Source organism: Drosophila yakuba, chromosome 2R, assembly GCF_016746365.2.
Source record: "Drosophila yakuba strain Tai18E2 chromosome 2R, Prin_Dyak_Tai18E2_2.1, whole genome shotgun sequence".
NCBI lineage: Eukaryota > Metazoa > Arthropoda > Insecta > Diptera > Drosophilidae > Drosophila > Drosophila yakuba.
Window position 1 is genome coordinate 10719513 of NC_052528.2, and position 19458 is coordinate 10738970.

The 19458-nt window shown below is 48.6% G+C and overlaps 6 protein-coding genes across 8 annotated transcripts; 4 read left to right on the top strand and 2 right to left on the bottom strand.

Moving 5' to 3' along the window:
* Positions 1-349: 349 nt before the first annotated feature.
* LOC6530027 (multidrug resistance protein homolog 49) lies at positions 350-6384 on the top strand. Its single transcript, XM_002090937.3, has 8 exons — positions 350-496; positions 1395-1563; positions 1629-1822; positions 1884-2129; positions 2524-4085; positions 4333-4778; positions 4839-5447; positions 5531-6384. Exons 2-8 carry the CDS (start codon positions 1462-1464, stop codon positions 6278-6280), a joined length of 3909 nt encoding a protein of 1302 aa, XP_002090973.1. The 5' UTR covers positions 350-496; positions 1395-1461; the 3' UTR covers positions 6281-6384.
* On the bottom strand, positions 6294-9872 carry LOC6530028 (Usher syndrome type-1G protein homolog). 2 transcript variants are annotated; one of them, XM_002090938.4, is made up of 6 exons: positions 9671-9872; positions 8219-8294; positions 7986-8129; positions 7703-7924; positions 6638-7633; positions 6294-6560 (listed from the first exon to the last, which is right to left on the bottom strand). In XM_002090938.4, the coding sequence occupies exons 2-6, from the start codon at positions 8239-8241 to the stop codon at positions 6395-6397; spliced, it is 1551 nt and encodes a 516-aa protein (XP_002090974.1). In that variant the 5' UTR covers positions 8242-8294; positions 9671-9872; the 3' UTR covers positions 6294-6394. The 2 variants fall into 2 exon arrangements, with proteins under 2 accessions (XP_002090974.1, XP_039228136.1); XM_039372202.2 differs by having other exon boundaries at positions 9664-9872.
* Positions 8337-9115, top strand: LOC6530029. Its single transcript, XM_002090939.3, has one exon. The coding sequence runs from the start codon at positions 8443-8445 to the stop codon at positions 9046-9048; it is 606 nt and encodes a 201-aa protein (XP_002090975.1). The 5' UTR covers positions 8337-8442; the 3' UTR covers positions 9049-9115.
* Positions 9873-10272: 400 nt separating the features above from the next.
* On the top strand, positions 10273-12576 carry LOC6530030 (DCN1-like protein 3). Of its 2 annotated transcripts, XM_039373133.1 has the most exons (5): positions 10273-10473; positions 10538-11028; positions 11107-11244; positions 11308-11641; positions 11700-12576. In XM_039373133.1, the coding sequence occupies exons 2-5, from the start codon at positions 10854-10856 to the stop codon at positions 12055-12057; spliced, it is 1005 nt and encodes a 334-aa protein (XP_039229067.1). In that variant the 5' UTR covers positions 10273-10473; positions 10538-10853; the 3' UTR covers positions 12058-12576. The 2 variants fall into 2 exon arrangements, with proteins under 2 accessions (XP_039229067.1, XP_002090976.2); XM_002090940.3 differs by having other exon boundaries at positions 10273-11028.
* A 145-nt stretch (positions 12577-12721) lies between these two features.
* On the top strand, positions 12722-15850 carry LOC6530031. Its single transcript, XM_002090941.3, has 5 exons — positions 12722-13131; positions 13204-13361; positions 13437-15012; positions 15073-15212; positions 15272-15850. Exons 1-5 carry the CDS (start codon positions 13064-13066, stop codon positions 15445-15447), a joined length of 2118 nt encoding a protein of 705 aa, XP_002090977.1. The 5' UTR covers positions 12722-13063; the 3' UTR covers positions 15448-15850.
* Positions 15851-16121: 271 nt separating this feature from the next.
* On the bottom strand, positions 16122-18082 carry LOC6530032 (zinc finger protein GLIS2 homolog). Its single transcript, XM_002090942.2, has 2 exons — positions 17626-18082; positions 16122-16984 (listed from the first exon to the last, which is right to left on the bottom strand). The coding sequence occupies exons 1-2, from the start codon at positions 18006-18008 to the stop codon at positions 16240-16242; spliced, it is 1128 nt and encodes a 375-aa protein (XP_002090978.1). The 5' UTR covers positions 18009-18082; the 3' UTR covers positions 16122-16239.
* Between the last annotated feature and the right edge of the window lie 1376 nt (positions 18083-19458).

The window sequence follows — 19458 nt, forward strand, 5'->3', positions numbered from 1 at the left end:
GCACTGTCCATAGATTTATGGACTTTTACTCGGCGCTGTAGAGTAAACAAATACCGGTTACGCGAGTGATAACAGACTGGCGTAACGCCGTATTGATGGTGCCTGGCCAAACTATCTAATCTGCATCAGCTTTATCGGCCATAATGGCTTTGTTTTGGTTACAGGACTGCGGCCAGGAACCAGTATCGTCCGCTGGCTGGACGAGTGAGTGGCAAGTGGTTGCCGGGGGAATGGGAATCCCGATTAGTTATACGATCGGCTTTATTGCCACCCGAGAACCGAGACCGAACACCGAAGACCGAAGATCCGAGATTCTGGAACCGAGCTGTCGTCGCAACCATTCGATCTTGGGTTAGTCCAGTTCAGATCGCGCACTCGTCGGCTCCAGACGTCTTTTTGCCCATAGAGAGCCAGAGGAAAAACAAATATAAAGTCTTTGGGCGAACGCGAGTTTCATCAGTTGGTTAAGTGTCCACCGAAGATCGGCACGTGCTCCGTAAGTGCCAAGTAGCAAGTGAATTTCCATGAAATTTCAATCAGTTTCGCAATACATTTGATTAGTGCGTTTCCAAATAAAAGTGAATAAGATGGAAACGAGTCTGAGTAGCCAGCCGAGTGCAGCTGAGTGGAGCTGAGGAGTGGGCTATGCCCAGTTCCTTGGGATCTTGAGTGCAAGCCGTTCGCAATTGACAATCGCAATCGACACAAAAATATCTCGCTTTCCAATTGCGCTTAATTTATTAATTTATGGACGCTTTTTCATTCGCGCAATCGAGCTAATTTCCTTAAATTGACTTGGGAAAATTGTTTTTGCTGATTAATCAGCCCTTTGCTCCGCGTCTAATAATTTCTGCGATATTTTATGTAACACGTTAAGATACATTAATTATCACACACTTAAGCGTGATAATTGCTCCCATTTTTATCAACATTACTTATGTTAATGGTATTATAATTACGTATTTCCAAGATGTTGCGATACATCGATTTCCATTTAATTAAGAGCAAGAAAAGTGCAAGTACAAGAAACTTACTGAAACTAATGAAAAATAGCTTGAAATAAGGATAGATTTAGATCATAACATACTTCGTTTTCCGTTAAGTTTTAATGGGCAAATAGTTGCAACATTTTTAAAAATGCAATCTTTCTGTTGCAAATCTACCCAGTAACTTTCCTGGGATAACAAGTTTATCTTAAGAGCACTGAACTCTTATTTGCGAATTTGAATTTAAGATAGTAATCAGACGACTATAGCTCAGTTTGCAGATAAAAAAGCCTCGACAACTGGGCGTGTTTGAGGTTCGCGTGGTTAAGTTCTTTAATTGATGGAGTCTAATTTATAGACCCCAATTTAAAGCTTAGATATCAGGCTGATTGTTAACTTTGTTCTTAGGCTTGATTGCTATAGCGAGTAGAGAGATACTTTACTGCCTTTACTGCAGTATCGCCTCATAGACACAATGGCGAAGAAGGAGGACTCACAGTTGCCCCAAGCTGGTGACTTTCAGCTGAAGGAAAGATCAGTCAGTGATGAGCCACGGAAGTACAGCTACTTTGATCTGGTAAGTGGTGCCTTCTTGTCAGGATCGATACACGTTCTATATCCTTTTTGTTCTCGTTTCCACAGTTTAGATACTCAACCATATGCGAGCGTTGCCTGATGGTATTCAGCATGGTGGTGGCCACCGCTGCGTCCGCATTCATTCCCTACTTCATGATCATCTATGGCGAGTTCACATCCCTGCTGGTGGACCGAACAGTGCTCGTGGGCACATCCTCTCCAGCCTTTGCACTGCCCATGTTTGGTGGCGGCAAGCAACTGTAAGTCCTTGATGATTAGATGGGTATCCAGGATTGTCTTATAACACCATATGTCCTGCAGAACAAATGCCAGCAAAGAGGAGAACAACCAGGCAATCATTGATGATGCGACGGCCTTTGGAATTGGCAGTCTGGTGGGATCTGTGGCCATGTTCCTGCTCATCACACTGGCCATCGACTTGGCCAACCGGATAGCCCTCAACCAGATCGACCGCATCCGAAAGCTCTTCCTGGAGGCCATGCTGCGCCAGGACATCGCCTGGTACGACACCAGTTCGGGCTCCAACTTTGCCAGCAAAATGACAGAGTGAGTTTGAGTTTCAGCTCAACATCTAACTAATGACCATATAATCATGATCTTATTACATTATACAAATTAAAAAAAGTCAGAAATTGAATATTCATTACCAAAACTAGAAAATTACGCAATCATAGTAGCAATGGCTTAAAATGATTGAACCAATTTATGACTATCGCGATTCCCAGCCAATTTAAGGAACCCACCTGCGAGTTTTTAATTTAATTGAATATATCATGTGAAATGCACAATTTATAATACAATTTATTCATTCAAATTTCTTTCAATTGTAAAATGTTGAACTAAAAACTAAATCTGTTGCTCATCATACATATTCTCATCTTTAAGAGTTTTTTTGGTTATTTTGATTTCTGAAACATCTCGATTATTTCCGAATTTGCAGAGATCTGGACAAACTGAAGGAGGGCATTGGCGAGAAAGTGGTGATTGTGGTTTTCCTGATCATGACCTTTGTGATTGGAATAGTGTCCGCTTTTGTCTACGGATGGAAGCTCACCCTAGTCATTCTCAGTTGTGTGCCCTTCATCATCGCGGCCACCAGTGTGGTGGCGCGACTCCAGGGATCGCTGGCCGAGAAGGAGCTGAAGTCCTACTCCAATGCGGCCAACGTGGTCGAGGAGGTGTTCAGTGGAATTCGCACAGTGTTCGCCTTCAGTGGCCAGGAGAAGGAGAAGGAACGCTTTGCAAAGCTGCTTATTCCCGCAGAGAATACGGGTCGCAAGAAGGGTCTCTACTCGGGCATGGGAAATGCCCTTTCCTGGCTGATCATCTACCTGTGCATGGCCCTTGCCATCTGGTATGGAGTGACGCTCATCCTGGACGAGCGTGATCTTCCCGATCGCGTTTACACTCCTGCCGTCCTGGTCATTGTCCTGTTCGCCGTGATCATGGGTGCCCAGAATCTCGGTTTCGCCTCACCACACGTGGAAGCCATTGCTGTGGCCACGGCCGCTGGCCAGACGCTGTTCAACATCATCGATCGTCCGTCGCAGGTGGATCCCATGGACGAAAAGGGGAACAGGCCTGAAAACACCGTTGGACACATTCGTTTCGAGGGCATCCGCTTCCGTTACCCCGCCCGGCCAGATGTGGAGATCCTCAAGGGTCTGACCGTCGATGTGCTTCCGGGTCAGACGGTGGCCTTCGTGGGCGCATCTGGGTGTGGCAAGAGCACCCTCATCCAGCTGATGCAGCGGTTCTACGACCCCGAGGCGGGCAGCGTCAAACTGGATGGACGGGATCTTCGCACACTGAATGTGGGCTGGTTGCGATCGCAGATCGGTGTGGTGGGCCAGGAACCGGTTCTCTTCGCCACCACCATTGGCGAGAATATCCGATACGGAAGACCATCGGCCACTCAGGCGGATATAGAGAAGGCGGCGCGAGCGGCCAACTGTCACGACTTCATCACTCGTCTACCCAAGGGCTACGACACCCAGGTGGGCGAGAAGGGCGCCCAGATCTCTGGTGGCCAGAAGCAGCGCATTGCCATTGCCCGGGCTTTGGTTCGCCAGCCACAAGTGCTGCTCCTCGACGAGGCCACCTCAGCCCTGGATCCCACCTCTGAGAAGCGGGTGCAAAGTGCCCTGGAACTGGCCAGCCAGGGACCAACCACTCTGGTTGTGGCCCACCGACTGTCCACCATCACCAATGCCGACAAGATTGTCTTCCTCAAGGACGGCGTGGTGGCGGAGCAGGGCACGCACGAGGAGCTCATGGAGCGAAGGGGCCTCTACTGCGAACTGGTGAGCATCACCCAGCGCAAGGAGGCCACTGAGGCGGACGAGGGAGCGGTGGCCGGGCGGCCTCTGCAGAAGTCGCAGAACCTGTCTGACGAGGAAACCGACGACGACGAGGAGGATGAGGAGGAGGACGAGGAGCCGGAGCTGCAGACATCGGGCAGCTCCAGGGACAGCGGATTCAGAGCCAGCACGCGACGCAAGCGTAAGTACCAAAAGCCAGAGTAAATAATGGTTTACTAGCCAATGTTTCCAGTTTTAAGATAAAGTGATCAGTTAAAACATATCTTTGTTCTAATCCTATATCTAACGAAGCTTAGTTATCTTGAATTGTTAAGGAAGTATTTCTTTAACTCATTAAGTATGATAAATTCCTTATTTAAATAGAAAAAATTAAATATTAAAAGAAAGTCGTACTAATATTCAGAAATCAATATTCATATAATTTACAGGTCGCTCGCAGCGCCGCAAGAAGAAGAAGGACAAGGAAGTGGTGTCCAAGGTGTCCTTCATGCAACTGATGAAGCTTAATTCTCCGGAGTGGCGTTTCATAGTGGTCGGAGCCATTGCATCCGTGATGCACGGCGCCACATTCCCGCTTTGGGGTCTCTTCTTCGGCGACTTCTTTGGCATCCTCTCCGATGGTGACGATGACGTTGTGCGAGCCGAGGTCCTGAAGATCTCCATGATCTTCGTTGGCATTGGCTTGATGGCCGGATTGGGCAACATGCTGCAGACCTACATGTTCACGGCGGCCGGCGTGAAGATGACAACGCGATTGCGCAAGCGGGCCTTTGGAACGATTATTGGTCAGGAAATTGCCTACTTCGATGACGAGCGGAATTCGGTGGGAGCACTGTGCTCCCGCCTGGCCAGCGATTGCTCCAACGTTCAGGGGGTGAGTTTCACGTTTCAAAGTCAGTTGCCACAGAATCACTAACGTTTCTCCATATTCCAGGCCACCGGAGCTCGTGTGGGCACCATGCTCCAGGCTGTGGCCACTCTGGTGGTTGGAATGGTCGTCGGATTCGTGTTCTCCTGGCAACAGACGCTCCTCACACTGGTCACCCTGCCACTGGTCTGTTTGTCCGTCTACTTGGAGGGCCGCTTCATCATGAAGAGCGCCCAAAAGGCCAAGGCATCGATCGAGGAGGCTTCCCAAGTGGCTGTCGAAGCTATTACCAATATCCGAACGGTCAATGGTCTTTGCCTAGAGCGACAGGTGTTGGATCAGTACGTTCAGCAGATCGATCGTGTGGATGTCGCCTGCAGGCGCAAAGTTCGCTTCCGTGGTCTGGTCTTCGCTCTGGGACAGGCGGCTCCCTTCCTGGCTTACGGCATCTCCATGTACTATGGTGGTGTGCTGGTGGCAGAGGAGCGAATGAACTACGAGGACATCATCAAGGTGGCCGAGGCTCTGATCTTTGGCTCATGGATGTTGGGACAGGCCCTGGCCTACGCGCCGAATGTAAACGATGCCATTCTGTCCGCTGGACGCCTGATGGATCTCTTCAAGCGCACCTCCACGCAGCCCGATCCGCCACAGAGTCCCTACAACACCGTTGAGGTGAGTCAACATTCCAGACCAACCCTTGACCCCTATCGAAACCGGACATTATGTTGGAAACTCAACTTTCATTGTCTTTTCAGAAATCCGAGGGAGACATTGTCTATGAAAACGTGGGCTTCGAGTATCCGACGAGGAAGGGCACTCCCATTCTGCAGGGCCTAAATCTCACCATCAAGAAGTCGACGACGGTGGCTCTAGTGGGTCCATCTGGCTCCGGCAAGTCCACCTGCGTGCAACTGCTGCTCCGCTACTACGATCCCGTATCGGGATCCGTGAATTTGAGCGGAGTGCCGAGCACGGATTTCCCGTTGGACACACTGCGCTCCAAGCTGGGCCTGGTCTCCCAGGAACCAGTGCTCTTCGATCGCACCATAGCCGAGAACATAGCCTATGGCAACAACTTCCGGGACGATGTGTCCATGCAGGAGATCATTGAGGCAGCCAAGAAGTCCAATATCCACAACTTTATTACCGCTTTGCCCCAAGGCTACGAGACCCGGCTGGGCAAGACCTCGCAGCTCTCTGGTGGTCAGAAGCAGCGCATCGCAATCGCTCGAGCGCTGGTCAGAAACCCGAAGATACTCATCCTGGACGAAGCCACCTCTGCGCTGGACTTGGAGAGCGAGAAGGTGGTGCAGCAGGCGCTGGATGAGGCCAGGTCCGGCCGCACATGTCTGACTATCGCGCATCGTCTGACCACCGTGCGGAATGCGGATCTCATCTGTGTGCTTAAACGCGGTGTGGTTGTGGAACACGGCACCCACGAGGAGTTGATGGCACTGAACAAAATCTACGCCAATCTCTACCTGATGCAACAGGTGTCGGGCTAACACAGCGAGGGGGTGATGATAATTAATTAGGCTTTAATTTAGTATGTACACTAGGCTAATTGAACATGTTGAAGTATTACGAAAAAATAGAATGATTAGGCCAACTACTGTCGACTACAGTCGACTGTCTACCAGGGGTCCGGGATTGGCCAGGGCGTTGCGTCTCTCCTGGATGGCGAAGGTGAGTTTACGGAATGGACCCAGCGGCAAGCCAAGTGACTTGAGGTCCGACTCAGTGAGCAGCATCAGGGTCTCCAAATCGATCTCTTGCTTCTGAAATCTGAAATAGTAATGGAACATGCACGCGAGTTTAATATACAATGCATTCCAGTCACATTTTGTGAGCAGCAAACTCACACTGGCAGGTATTCCTCCAGAGCCCAGACGGCCAGGAATCGCTGCAAGGCACTTCCTCCGGCCTCTCGGTCGTCGTCGTCATCATCGCTATAGACATCGTGACCGCCGCCCTCCGAGTCCGTATCATCCGAAAGGTTCAGGTACAAGCGACCCTTTCCACCGCCATTTCGTGACTTTGGTGGATTGCTGCCCGCATTCCGCATCGTGGATGTGGAACTGGTGTCCGTGTGTAGTTGGAGCTGACTCAAAGCCGCAGTTACGGATCGACGGAAGGCAATGCTGCCCAGCATGGTGGGTCTGTCAAAGAGTCCAACAGGCCTCTGGAGTGTCACTTCCTCGCTGAGTGCCTGCGTTAACTCTCCATCGCCCAAAATGTCCGGCTGAGAGAAGGAACGCGCCAAAGCCGAGCTGTAGCCACTGCGGCTATCGCTGTGGTCCAGCTCATCGGCCTCCATGCACTCAAACACATCGCTGATCTTGCCGCGCTTGCCGACACTGTCCTCGTTGGAACTGAATGTGCCCACGTACAGCACTTCGGAGTCTCGCTGCAGACCCGTCAGCGAAGTAATGGTCCGCTTGCCATCCGGCTCCACCTCGCGCACCTTGAAGCCACCGTCTGTGTCGCTGGACACCTTGGAGTGTGGACATGTGCTACTGTGCTGCTTTTGCAGCTGCGATGGTCTCTTTTGCACCGTTCCCGCTCGACTGGCTATCGTGGAGCCGCCGCTGCTGCTGCTACCGCTGCCAACCAGATCGCTGAACTTTGTGGGTGGCGGTGTATCCCTTGATGTCTTGTTTAGATTGCCCTGGCTGGACCAGATCTTCTGCTTGAGAGTGGAGAGCATGTTGCCGGTCTTGCTGAAGCCACTGGGTGGGCTTAGGTCTGAATACTCCGGATCCTGGCGCTGCTGTTGCTGATTCTGCCGTTTCATGTACTCCCGCACACGTTTCTCGCAGTTCTTCTCGGCCAATTCTTTCAGGGCCTTGCATTTTTTCCTGTGAATTAAAGCAGTATATTAGTCTATAAATTCTTGCAAACAAGCGAAAGACATTTCATAAGCTTACTTTTCGGTGGCCTCAAAGTTTGTGAAGGCCACATCCAAGTAGCGCAGGATCTCGTCCCTGCCATTAATAGCCGCCAGATCCTTGGCGCTGTGCTTATCGATATCCAAGGCATAGATGTTTACGCCAAATTTCACCAAAAAGTCCACGCAGTGCAAATGACCCTTGGCGGAGGCCAAGTGCAAGGCTGTGTTCCCGAACTGATCGCATTTGTCGGGGTCGCCACTGATGTGAGAATAGAAGATGATTAGGTAAATAAAGAATCATCAATTTATCAATTACGCACCCCCTGCCGCACAGCAGACGCAGTGCATCCAGACGGCCCTCGAAGGCTGCCCACATGACCGGCGTCATGGAATCACTGTCCTTGGCATTCGTATCCTTCCGGGTGGCTGCTGCCAGCACATCCAATAGCCCATCTTTGGCGGCTCTAAACACCAAAGATTGATCCAGAAAGTTAATGAGTCTTGTGCATTCCGTTGGCGATAAGATAGAGCCAAATTAATTGCATGTACTCACTTGTGAAAGCGATCCGATGACATACTCGTCTATGTTATCTTTCAATCAGGTTGGCGCTGAAAATTCTCGAATCGATCTGAAAGGAATCCAAGGCCAGATGAATAGGCTTTTCATTATATTTCTTAACATCACACATCTAAGATTCTGAAAAGTAGGTCACATAAGCCACACCTACAACACCAGACACATTCACACACAATCCTTGTTTGGTTCAATTAAAAACGATGTCTTTAGAAAAGTTGTCCTCCGAGCTGCATAAGATGATAATCTCAGACTTTCGAATCGAAGGATCAACTTCCCATAAATCAGAGACAACTTTGGGTTCCTACAGCAAATGCAAAGATTCAGGAATTGTAAAGCAAACAATGAAGCAAAAGGTGCTCCTTCGAAAACCAAGGATTCAACACCCCTTTAAAAAAAGCCGTGTCGAAGGACTGGATTGGGCGCACAGGATTCCAGACATCAAGGCAGAGGCGGAATCTAACTGGGCAACCGTCTCGGATAGAAAGAAGGGTTATGATAGTACCTACGACCTTAAAGCCATGATGAGCGAGTGCGAAAATATTGTTGGTTCCGGTAAAGCCATAGACTTGGCAATCCCAAAGGTGGACATGCCACAGGAACAGTTTAATCTGGTCCCAAAGGTTTTTGAAACGGCCTCCCCAACCTGTGAATGTGATAAACTAGATGATATTTTCCCTTATGGAGGCACAGATGCTCAAACCCAAAGTCCCGATGAAGTTAATGTCGACGAGCTGGCCTGCTACTTCGAAAATATGGCCAACATACCCAAGAGTCTATCGCTCAGTGCCGAAATGATGTACACCTGATATTGGGAACAGGAAGTGTAAATTGTTAGATTTGAAGGAATAAAAAGCTTGCCTATTTTGTACTACATTTTAGAGTCATGAAATTTGTTATTAGGGTAGATGCTCAAAGTAAGGCATATGCATTTCAATGTTGGGTGATGTTGTGGATCCATAATACAAATATACATCAGAACATATGTTGCTTGTATTAAATTTAGACATATATTTCACATACTTCTTTTCACATTCAGCTTTTTAATGTTTTTATCGCGTGGTTGGCCAATTAAAATGAGCCCGAAGATGATCCAAATTCCCCGTTGAACAGACCGCCCTTTTTTCTAGCACTTGTAGTACAAGTCTTGTACTAACGTTCACACGTTTCGAATTAATAATCCAAAAAAGAAAAAGAAAAGTGTAGCCGCGGCGAAGAATCACAGGCCCAGCACACACACACACACGCACACAAGGAAAACATTACCCATTTACTGCACACGACGGAGTTTGAGTTTGGCTTACATACCAACGGACAACTACCAAGTTCACTCAACCTTGCTGGCTGGTTTTCGAATTGCCCAAAACAACCGAAAATCGAGGCAGTCAACCATTTACTTATTTACCACGGGTACACACACTTACTTATTACCAGTTAGTTGTCCCGGTTCAAGACCACTTTTCAAATGCAGGATTTCAAATTGGATTTTCCCACTCGGTCAGCCTGACACTTTTCTTTTTAGCAATACGATCCGCAAGCTTTCCTCTGCGATCGGTAGAATATGCACGTTCCGAAAGCCGTTACCCGGAAGCACTTTCTACCGCTCCGACTGCATGTTGTTGAATGAAATTGTTAACTTGGCTCAAACTTCGGCGCTCACATTACGCACAGTGGTCGAGAAAAGTGCATATCCACTGTTGAGATGGCAAGTAAATATCTTAATGAGAAAATTTATGTATGCTCCTATTTATTTTTTAAAACATAAAATTATTAACTTTCAATAAATTTGTAAAAATATAATTGCATCTAATAAAAATTTAAATTTCTTAAGAAAATAGTGTTAAGTAAAGATCAGCATTAGTCGTACTTAAACACCTTTAAAATGTATTTGTTTGGATTTTTTTTAAATGCGAACTACTGTGCTAATTCAACTTTTTTGGCCCACTGTGACTCTCTCTAACGATAGGGCGTTGCCAGACCGAATTCGTGACGACTATCGCATACAAGCAACGTAGAGCAGTGCAGCCCTGGTTGACTAGTGCCGCCCTGGTCCGATTGCCAGAAAAAAACAAGACAAGTGAAAAAGCGAGATAAATCAAATTAAAAATATCGTACAAAATTGTAGTTAAACAAGCGCTGGAACACGGTGAACTGAAAATGTGAATGAGAACCATCAGCTAAGAGAGACGAGCGCGATTTGGTGGCACCAACTGCTGCAGTTGCAACCTGCACATGTATGTGTATACGCGTGAGTGTGCGTTTGCGTAGGAGGCACCAAAATAACAACAGCAATCGCAGTGACAACAAAGAATCGGAATCAGAATCGTACTTGTTTGTACTCGTAAAAAAAGTATTTGGAATCGGAATTGGATTCAGAATAGCCACCACCATATGCCAGAGGAGGGAATCGCAGTGCCAATGCATAGTTAATAAATTCCCAAGGAGCTATACGACCAGCAGACCTCACTTGCAATTGCACGCCCTCGACAAATCACAGTGTCTCAGCCAAAACAAAACTGGAAGCCATCAAGTGCTCCTGTTAAGCAAGCAAGCGACTGCAGGCGGAGCACGGGGGAGGAGAAAGACCTGGTGGTGCACCAAGCACGCCCGCACTATGGGCAATTGCCTGAAATGCTTCCAGTCTGCCGCCGAACAATCGATGCCAACGAACGCCTCGTCCCCCAATTCACACAATTCCAATTCCAACGCCTGCCAGACGGCCACCAGCCTTGCAAATTGCTACGAATCGGTGGGCATTAATCCCAATGCCAACGAGCGCTGCGCCTTAGGTGAGCATTCTAAAGTTAATAACCGCATTCTGATCCAAAGTCTAAGAACCCTCCTTTATTCCGCCCTACGCTTTTTAGAAACCGATGAACTGCTCTCTAGCCGAACTCCACTCAAGCCAGCAAAAGCAAACAATTGTGATACTAAGCGTAATAGTTTTAAGTCTTTAGGTTTGCTTAATGGCAGTGCGCCCACCATGAGCGATATCATAACAACTGGTGAGTTAGCGTTCATCCGAGTGCCTTGGCGGAATACTCATTGGATGTTGTATATTCTAATAGCTGTCAAGGAATCAATGGAGGTGTCGCACCAGACGCTGTGCAAACTATTCGACGCGTACAAAGATCCGGACGACGAGGACATGATACTCACGGACGGCATCGAGCGACTGTGCAATGACCTCAACTATCAGCCCGATGAGTTCGCAATTCTCGTCCTGGCCTGGTGCCTGGATGCCTCGCAGATGTGCCGCTTCACCAAGGTGGAGTTCATTGAGGGTCTGCACAAGATGAGGGCGGACACAATAGCCAGCATCCGTGTGCGTCTGGAACAGACAATCGAGATGCTCAAGGCGGACGCGGAGATGTTCAAGCAGTTGTACCGCTTCACATTCCGGTACGCTGTTTTCACCACATGAAAACATTCAGTATCTAAATAGCATCTCTTATTTCAGCTTTGGTCTGGAGCCCGATCAGCGCGTCCTCTCACTCGAGATGGCTATTGACCTGTGGAAACTCGTGTTCACTGTACAAACACCTGATCTCTTCTCCAACTGGATACACTTCCTCGAAAAGCACCCGAATATTCGCCGCATACCGAAGGATACATGGAACATGTACCTCAATTTTACGGAACAATGTGATATACAAAATTACGATGATACCGAAGCGTGGCCCAGTCTCTTCGACGACTTTGTCGACTATGAGAAAAACCGTGCGCTGGTTTCCGCGGGCATCCATGACGATGACAACAACAACGACGATCCCCTGCAGAGCCACGTGAAAGCCGAGGATCCAGGTCTCGTGTCATAGTAGCCAGTCTCCAGTCTCTTCAGGGCCAAGCAACGTTCAACTCGCCAATAGAAATTAAAGAATGTACATTTTCATCTTCACTGACGACTCGCTCTCTCTTGCTGCTGCTTAAGATCCCCTGTGAACGAACAACCTTAAAACACCCGTGGCCACTGAAAACGAACGATGCGGTGCTGGCGCTGCTTGAGGACGGACTCTCCAACTGCCATCAATAGCCAGCTCTTATTATGGCTGGCCAACATTCTGGCCGGAGCAACAACGGACGCATTTGTTTATGTAATTAAAGACTTATCGACAAGAATTTTGGAAAAGCTCAATCATCGGAAACCACTTGTGTATATAACTAATTGACTTGAAGGCGGAGCAGAAGGCAGACCGTATAATATTTAGCAATTAATTGATGTATTATTTTAAACAAGATTGCAACATTTTATGGCACTTAACTATTTAAATGCATACAATTACATACTTAACTGTAAGTAGTGGATGTGAATTAAATAAAACCAACTAAAAGAGTAATTAAATTGGCTTATTGGATTTGTTTATTATAGCGATAGATAGATATTCCAACATAATAGTTGGTTACTAATGGGGTTGCGTTTAAATCAACCGCCAATTGCCAAGTTTATCGATATCCATATCGGCAGATAGGACCGATAGAAATACGTTGACAATGCAACCGTGACACAAGTACATTAAATTGCTATTTTGGTTGGCCTGATAAAATTATAAAAATCATCGCGAACGCAGGCAGCTGGCTATGATTAAGTGTTGAGTGCACCGCACCTCCGCGCACCCCACTTGACCGAAGCCCCGCCAGGTGGAAATGATAGCCGTCTGCAGTGCATTTTCTATCCAGTGATTCACGGCGTTGACATTGAAAAACAAACGCAATGCCAGCACAGTGGGCGTGAGCAGGCGGAAGGGGTGAAATCGCCAGGAAGGGCAAGGATTCAGCGCAAGGACGCGGTCGATAGGAGCAGCTGGCCAGTGTCCAACGTCCACGATGCCCTGCGAAAGTTGCGGCGTGGAATTCACGGTGTTCCGTCGCAAGCGCGCTTGCTTCGACTGCAAGTGAGTAACGCACAGTGCATATGGTTGTCTTAGATTTCGGGGAATCACCGACATTTGCTAATCCCCCACTAGACGCTACTACTGTGCCAACTGCATTGCGTCCAGGCGATGCAAACGATGCTCCGTATTCGCCCAGCGTCCTCTGTCAAGGACAGATCTATTAAAGCTCAAGCCCAAGGACCTGATTTTCTATCTGCAGTCCAAACACATCTCCACTGAAGGCTGTCTAGGTGAGTTACACATCCGGGGGTACCCTGGTTAGGAAAACTTCAAGCACAAACTACTTAACACAACTTTTTCCACAGAGAAAGAGGAGCTTGTGGGACTGGTCCTCACCCATGTGGCCCAGGTTGACAGGAGCCGAGGCTCAAACGCCTCCTCCAACAGTCCGGGTCGCGGCCAGGCCAATCCCATTGACAGCCTTAAACAGTCGTGCCAAAACTTCTTCTCCAACCTAAGCGATAACATCAGTGATTCGCTAGCCTCCTTTGATTCCAAAGTTACCACAAAGCCGCCGGAGAGCAGGCAGCCGGAGGGTGTGCCCACCCACATTTTCGAGCAGCCGCGAGTATCTACGCGTGAGATTCCCACTTATGCCAGTGCCGTTAACGGCGGACCACAACGCGTGCATGTCCAACAGCAGGCCACAACCACCAATGGTGGCAGTCAAAGCAGCAGCAGTCCTTCAACTTCCACGCAGGCCTCAAATAATCGCGTTGCCAGCAGTAGCAGTCAGGCCCAGGTGGCCCCTCCGGAAGCAAACCATGAGGAGCAGGAACAGGAAGACGCAGAAAGCAAGTCCGACTGTGAGTGCTCAGACGAAGAGATTATGGCCACGTTCAGTGAGCGCGTTTCGTTGTCGCTCAAAACTGACACCAGTGGCCGGAGAGCTAATGCTGCCACTGCCACAGAGCCCAGTCCTGTTGGTCTGGCGACCGGAGAAAATGGACCTACAGGAAACACAGCACCTAGTCCGGGCTTCTCCAAGCCGGGCTCAAGCAGCTCCAAGGCGGATGCCTCCTCGCAATCAAGTTTTGAGGAGCTGGGCGCCATTGGCGGCATCTCCGACGAGAGCAAGGCCACCACAGACACCAACAGCAGTCACCTCGATCAATGGCAGGTGCTGGAGGTAAACCGGATCGACGCTGTGGAAGAGACGCCGACCACGAGTGCCGCTGAGGAGATTTTGGAGGTGACATTGCGCAGCAGACCGGCGGTCGAGGGCGACGAAAGTCAGATGGGCGAAAGCACTCAGACACTGAACATAGAACAGCGCCCGGCAAACCCAAGTCCGGCGTTCATTCCCGCCGTACCGCAGCGCACAAAGAAGGTCACCCGAAGACGATCCGATGGTTACTTGAATCGCCGCTACCACTCCAGCGATGACGAGTCACCTGTGACGCCAGGTGGACCTGGTCTAAGCCTCGGGCTTTCTACGCTGAGTGAACACCCAGAGCACGGCCTGCATCCGCACTCCCATCGCCAGAGCTGCCAGCGCTGCGGTAAAAACAAGACAAACATTCGTCGACATGTTGAGAAAATGCGACGCCATCTGGAGAACTCGCAAATGTCCGAAGAGGACATTAAACGGGAGCTCCAGGAGTTCCTCACGTACCTGGAGCAGCGCACCAAGTCGGTGGACGTCTCCGATGCGGACAGCCACGCGGTGTCACCTCTCAGCGTAGATGGCATCAGTGTGGCTGCTGGCGGAAGGTCACCAGACATGCCAATCACGCCGACAATTGAGTTTTCGCCAACGCAAGACGAAGATATCCGCTGGGACGATGACGAGGGCATTCATGTTTACGCCGCTCCGTCGGACTTCGAGCCGACAGCCGGCATTGACTCACGATTCGTCAATTTGGAAGACTTTGAGGATTTGTAAGTGCTCTGTTCTCTTAAAAATCTATGCATGATTAATGCCTCTTTATTGATTTATAGAAAAGACTTGGAGGGTTTGACAGTGAAGCAGTTAAAGGAGGTGCTCATGCTGCACCGCGTCGACTACAAAGGCTGTTGCGAGAAGCAGGAGCTTCTCGATCGCGTCAGCAGGCTGTGGAAAACCATGCGCGAGTGTCCAGGTGAGCTTTGGACTTTGCACTGTAATTTTGACCTAGTAATCATTGAACCATTTACGCAGCTGTTGAAAAACTCGCCACTGATGAGCTCTGCAAGATCTGCATGGACGCGCCGATTGAGTGCGTTTTTCTAGAGTGCGGGCACATGGCCACATGCACGAGCTGTGGAAAAGTGTTGAACGAGTGCCCAATTTGCCGACAATATATTGTACGAGTTGTAAGATTTTTTAGAGCGTAATGATATGGCTAATGGTAACTGGCCACCACAAGCCGCATCCAGCCCAGGTGTACAAGTGTACAGCAGATCCTGATGATGGGACTACAACGTATATGTTTCCTTAATTGACGCGAGTGCAACAATAATATTAATTTGATTATTTGGTTCTACTATGTAGTATGTTGCCAGTATATATGCCTATATATAGTGTACACCCTGATATCGCTTTCAAAGTGTATTCATCTATTTCAAATGTGAAATACTTTTGCTATTTATTTTGTTCGTTCGTGTTGTTTGTATAAAAAAGAGAGGTTATCTAGATCAACTAACATTCCTATAAACCGCAAAAAAAGATTAAATCTGTTATTAACAGTTGTGAAAAACTCGTCTAGATGCGCATTTAAACAATAAATATTTTCCAATATCCAGCGTTCTGTCGGCCTAGCCATTCGAGTTGGGGATTTTCCCCCAAACAAAGTTGAAGGTATGTCTGGATCATAAAGTCTTATCAAAGTCGATTAGGATTGTTCACTAGTTTTGCGACAGATCTGTCTGTAACTGGGGATTTTCCAATACCTTGAGGTATATTTTGATAAATTCGGTTTACTACCATGACCAGTAATCTTTTTGCCCAGAATCACTATGAAGGAACATAGAACAATCCCAAAGGTAACCCCAATGCCAAACTAGAGCAGTTCAATTACAACAGTCTTTAATCACGTTAAATAGTAATCTAGGTGTGGTGACAAGAGCTGGGAAACAGCACAATGACTAGAAGGGGAAGAGAGACGAGAGGCGAACCGGTTGGCCAGTTCAGATTCGATGGATGCGCAGGTCCAGCGGTGACTCCACGTCCATCTTAACGAAGAAGTCCTCGCCATGGAGGTAGCTATGCTGTCGTTCGCCTAGCCAATAGCTTGGCGAGAATTCCGCATCCTGTTTGGGTTTTAGCGAGTAATCGCTGGGCTCATTGTTGGAGTCATCGTAATAGCGGGCGGAGGAGGAGGAGCTGGTGGACTCCACGCTGCCGGCAGCGGGAAGACACGTGAACGCTGATTCGCTGCTGGCCTCCAGCAGACAGGGTACGCTGGGCAGGGTGAGCGGCTGGCTGGCGATCAGGTGGATGCTGTGCTTGAAGGTTTTCACGTGCTTTCGCAGCGAGGAGGGATCCGTGTAGCGCTTCTGGCAGCCGGCCACCTTGCACATGTACGGCTTCTCCATCGAGTGGGTGCGCGTGTGCTTGAACCGATCCGAGGAGTTCGAGTACGCCTTCTGGCAGCCCTCGAAGCTGCACTTGTAGGGCTTCTCGCCCGAGTGCGACCTGATGTGGATCTTGAGGTTCTCCGCCCGCGAGAAGGACTTCTCGCACAGGTGGCAGCGGTGCGGCTTCTCCTTGGTGTGGGTGCGGGTATGGACGAGCATCTTGTAGCGGGCATTGAAACCCCGCTCGCTGCGCTGGCATCCCCTCCAGCGGCAGTAGTAGAGTCCGTCTGTGAGGCTGGCGATCGCATGTCGCTGGGTCACGTGCTGTGCCAGTGCATCCAAGGTGTCGAAAACTCTGCAAGGATCAAAGGGATTTCGTTGGTTAGTACACTGAAATATTGTGGTTCGATTGCTTATCCAAAATTATTGCATTTGCTGGCCATAAATACAATTTATCTCTATCAATTTGACCCAAAATCATATTATCAATATTGCCTGGTTTATCAGAAAGTCGAGTCCAACTGTTCAACAAATTCCATTCTGCTGGGGTTTTTTCTGTCGAATGCGTAATCAGTTTTAATGGTAGGAAAACTGTGTTTTATATTTTTCTAGAATTTCTCAATGCTTTTTTTCAGCGACTCAAAATTCGAAAGAACTAAGTTGTTGATTGTTCAGGTCTATTTCCAGTTCTAATTTAAACAACAAAAATGGACTTAGCAGGGGAATGTGAAATTTAACCTTTTATAACCATTATTCTCACACTATATTACTTTTGTTTTTTATAAAAACTAATAATCTTTTTAAATTGATTTTTTCCATATGAACATGTTATAAAAAAAATTCAAATTTTACGTTACAATTGGACACCTTAAAATTTTTTTTTTTTTTAATTTTTCCTAATTATTACGGTTAAGTTAAATCCATTGCGAAAGTGCTGGCCCCCTTAGCAAATAGCTTTCATTTTTCCAGAAGTTTTTTGATGATGTTGACTCTTACCTATCGCAATCTGTCCAGTTGCAGATGAAATCGCTGGCGGTGCCGCACTCGCTGCTGCTGCTGCAGGATTTGCTGTCGTCGGGGAACTCCACTGGACTGCGGCAGAGGTCGTCCTGCTGGCCGCGAGCCTTCATTATGACGGACTGGGTGCGGTGGCGGTATCCGTATCCGGCGATGGGACGCGGCGGTGTGATGGGCGGCGTGGGAAACCTGATGTGCTGCATCTGCTGCTGGTGGTGATGGTGATCCGCCAACCAGCTGCCGGAATCCGAGTAGGCAGCTATGTACGGCGGAGTGTTGTACGGCGTAAAGTAGCCGACGGGCGGCTCGTAGATTCCTCTGGTTGGGCCGCTGTTGAAGATTGACTTTTGTACTATATCCATGTTTGTGGTCTGTGGTGGGTGCTGATCGAGAAATTTGTTGCTTTCGCTAACGCGCCTGCCGATCGAATGAGCCGCTCGAATGCAGAGGTTCGGGTAATATGCGAAACTCGGCCGGCGATAAGAGGTCGCCCAGACGGACAGGGTACGCTTATCAGCGCCGAAGGCTGCAGACGGGTCCGGCGGGGGCGTGGCGGCAGAGGGGAGGGCGGCAGACGGAACCAAAACACTGGAGCGCCAAAGAGCAGGTGCGTAGCGGAGCGGTGGAAAAAAGTCCGCTGGGGCAAATGGATCTGGGGCAAAAGCACACACTACGTGAGTGTAACTCCGTGCTGGACGGACTGCGACGTGGATGGTTGACTAGGGGACGACCAGGGTACGGTCTGCGCCCCCTTATCAACAACGCACAAGTGGAGAGCCAGCCAGTCAGCCAGTCAGCCAGCCCACATATGTACACATGCACATGTGTGCGCCCGATGATCGCTCTTTGGGGGGCAAGCCTTATCGCCCGGTGCCGTCTGCCTGCCTGCCTGACTTGCACTTCGTACCGCGTAGCGAATTCCCTGCAGCCCCCCCCACCCTGCGAACCCCACTCCCATGCCACCCCTTCACTTGAACAGGTACGTCAACTCTTAGAGTTGAACTAGCACTCAGCGAAAATGGGTCTGCAAACCCATCTAGGTCTTGTGCCTCAGGATGGCTGGTTCTAGAATCAGCAAGCAGTCTACTATAAGATCGCCTTGCATCATTTCCACAAATAGATTTATTATTAAAACAAAGCCTGGAAACAATTAAGTGTTTTCCTCACTGGCGCTTACAAATAAGCAGTAAATAGTTATAGTTTAGGGCTATGATCAAAAGTTTAAACAATAAGAGTAATAAGTGGATAAGCTTTTTCAAAGCTAGTCATAAAATTAAGAAATTGTAACTCATTTCTGTATTATTTTATGATTACAAAGTTGAAAATAAGCATAAGCTATAAAAAGTTAAGGTTAAATTCTGAACACCATAAAGGATATAAACTCCAACTGTGCATTAGAAAGAGCATATTAGAGAGTGCATCAGTACACTGCAAATAAAATTGATATTCTCTATATGCCGTAAGCTTTGCGAAACCCTTCATTCTCGTTTATAATTTTATCACTTTATCAGAAATAGTAAACCCCCCACATTTGCATGATATGAAGCGTACAATCCGGAACGCAGAAATTCATTCTTGGGTTTGGCCGCCGGTTTCACCTCAGTGTGTGGGCGCTGCGTCTGGAGCGGCGATAAGGTGGTTATCTCACGCCAAGTCAACAGACGCCGCCACATGCCGCCATGGTTCCATATCTTTTGGCCCAAAACTTGCCATGGTGCGCCATGACGCGAATGGCTCGTGGAATGGCGGGACGCAGAGTTGCGGAGTTGCGCTCTGCTGGGTGGTGGCTATGGCTATGGCTATCAGCTATCA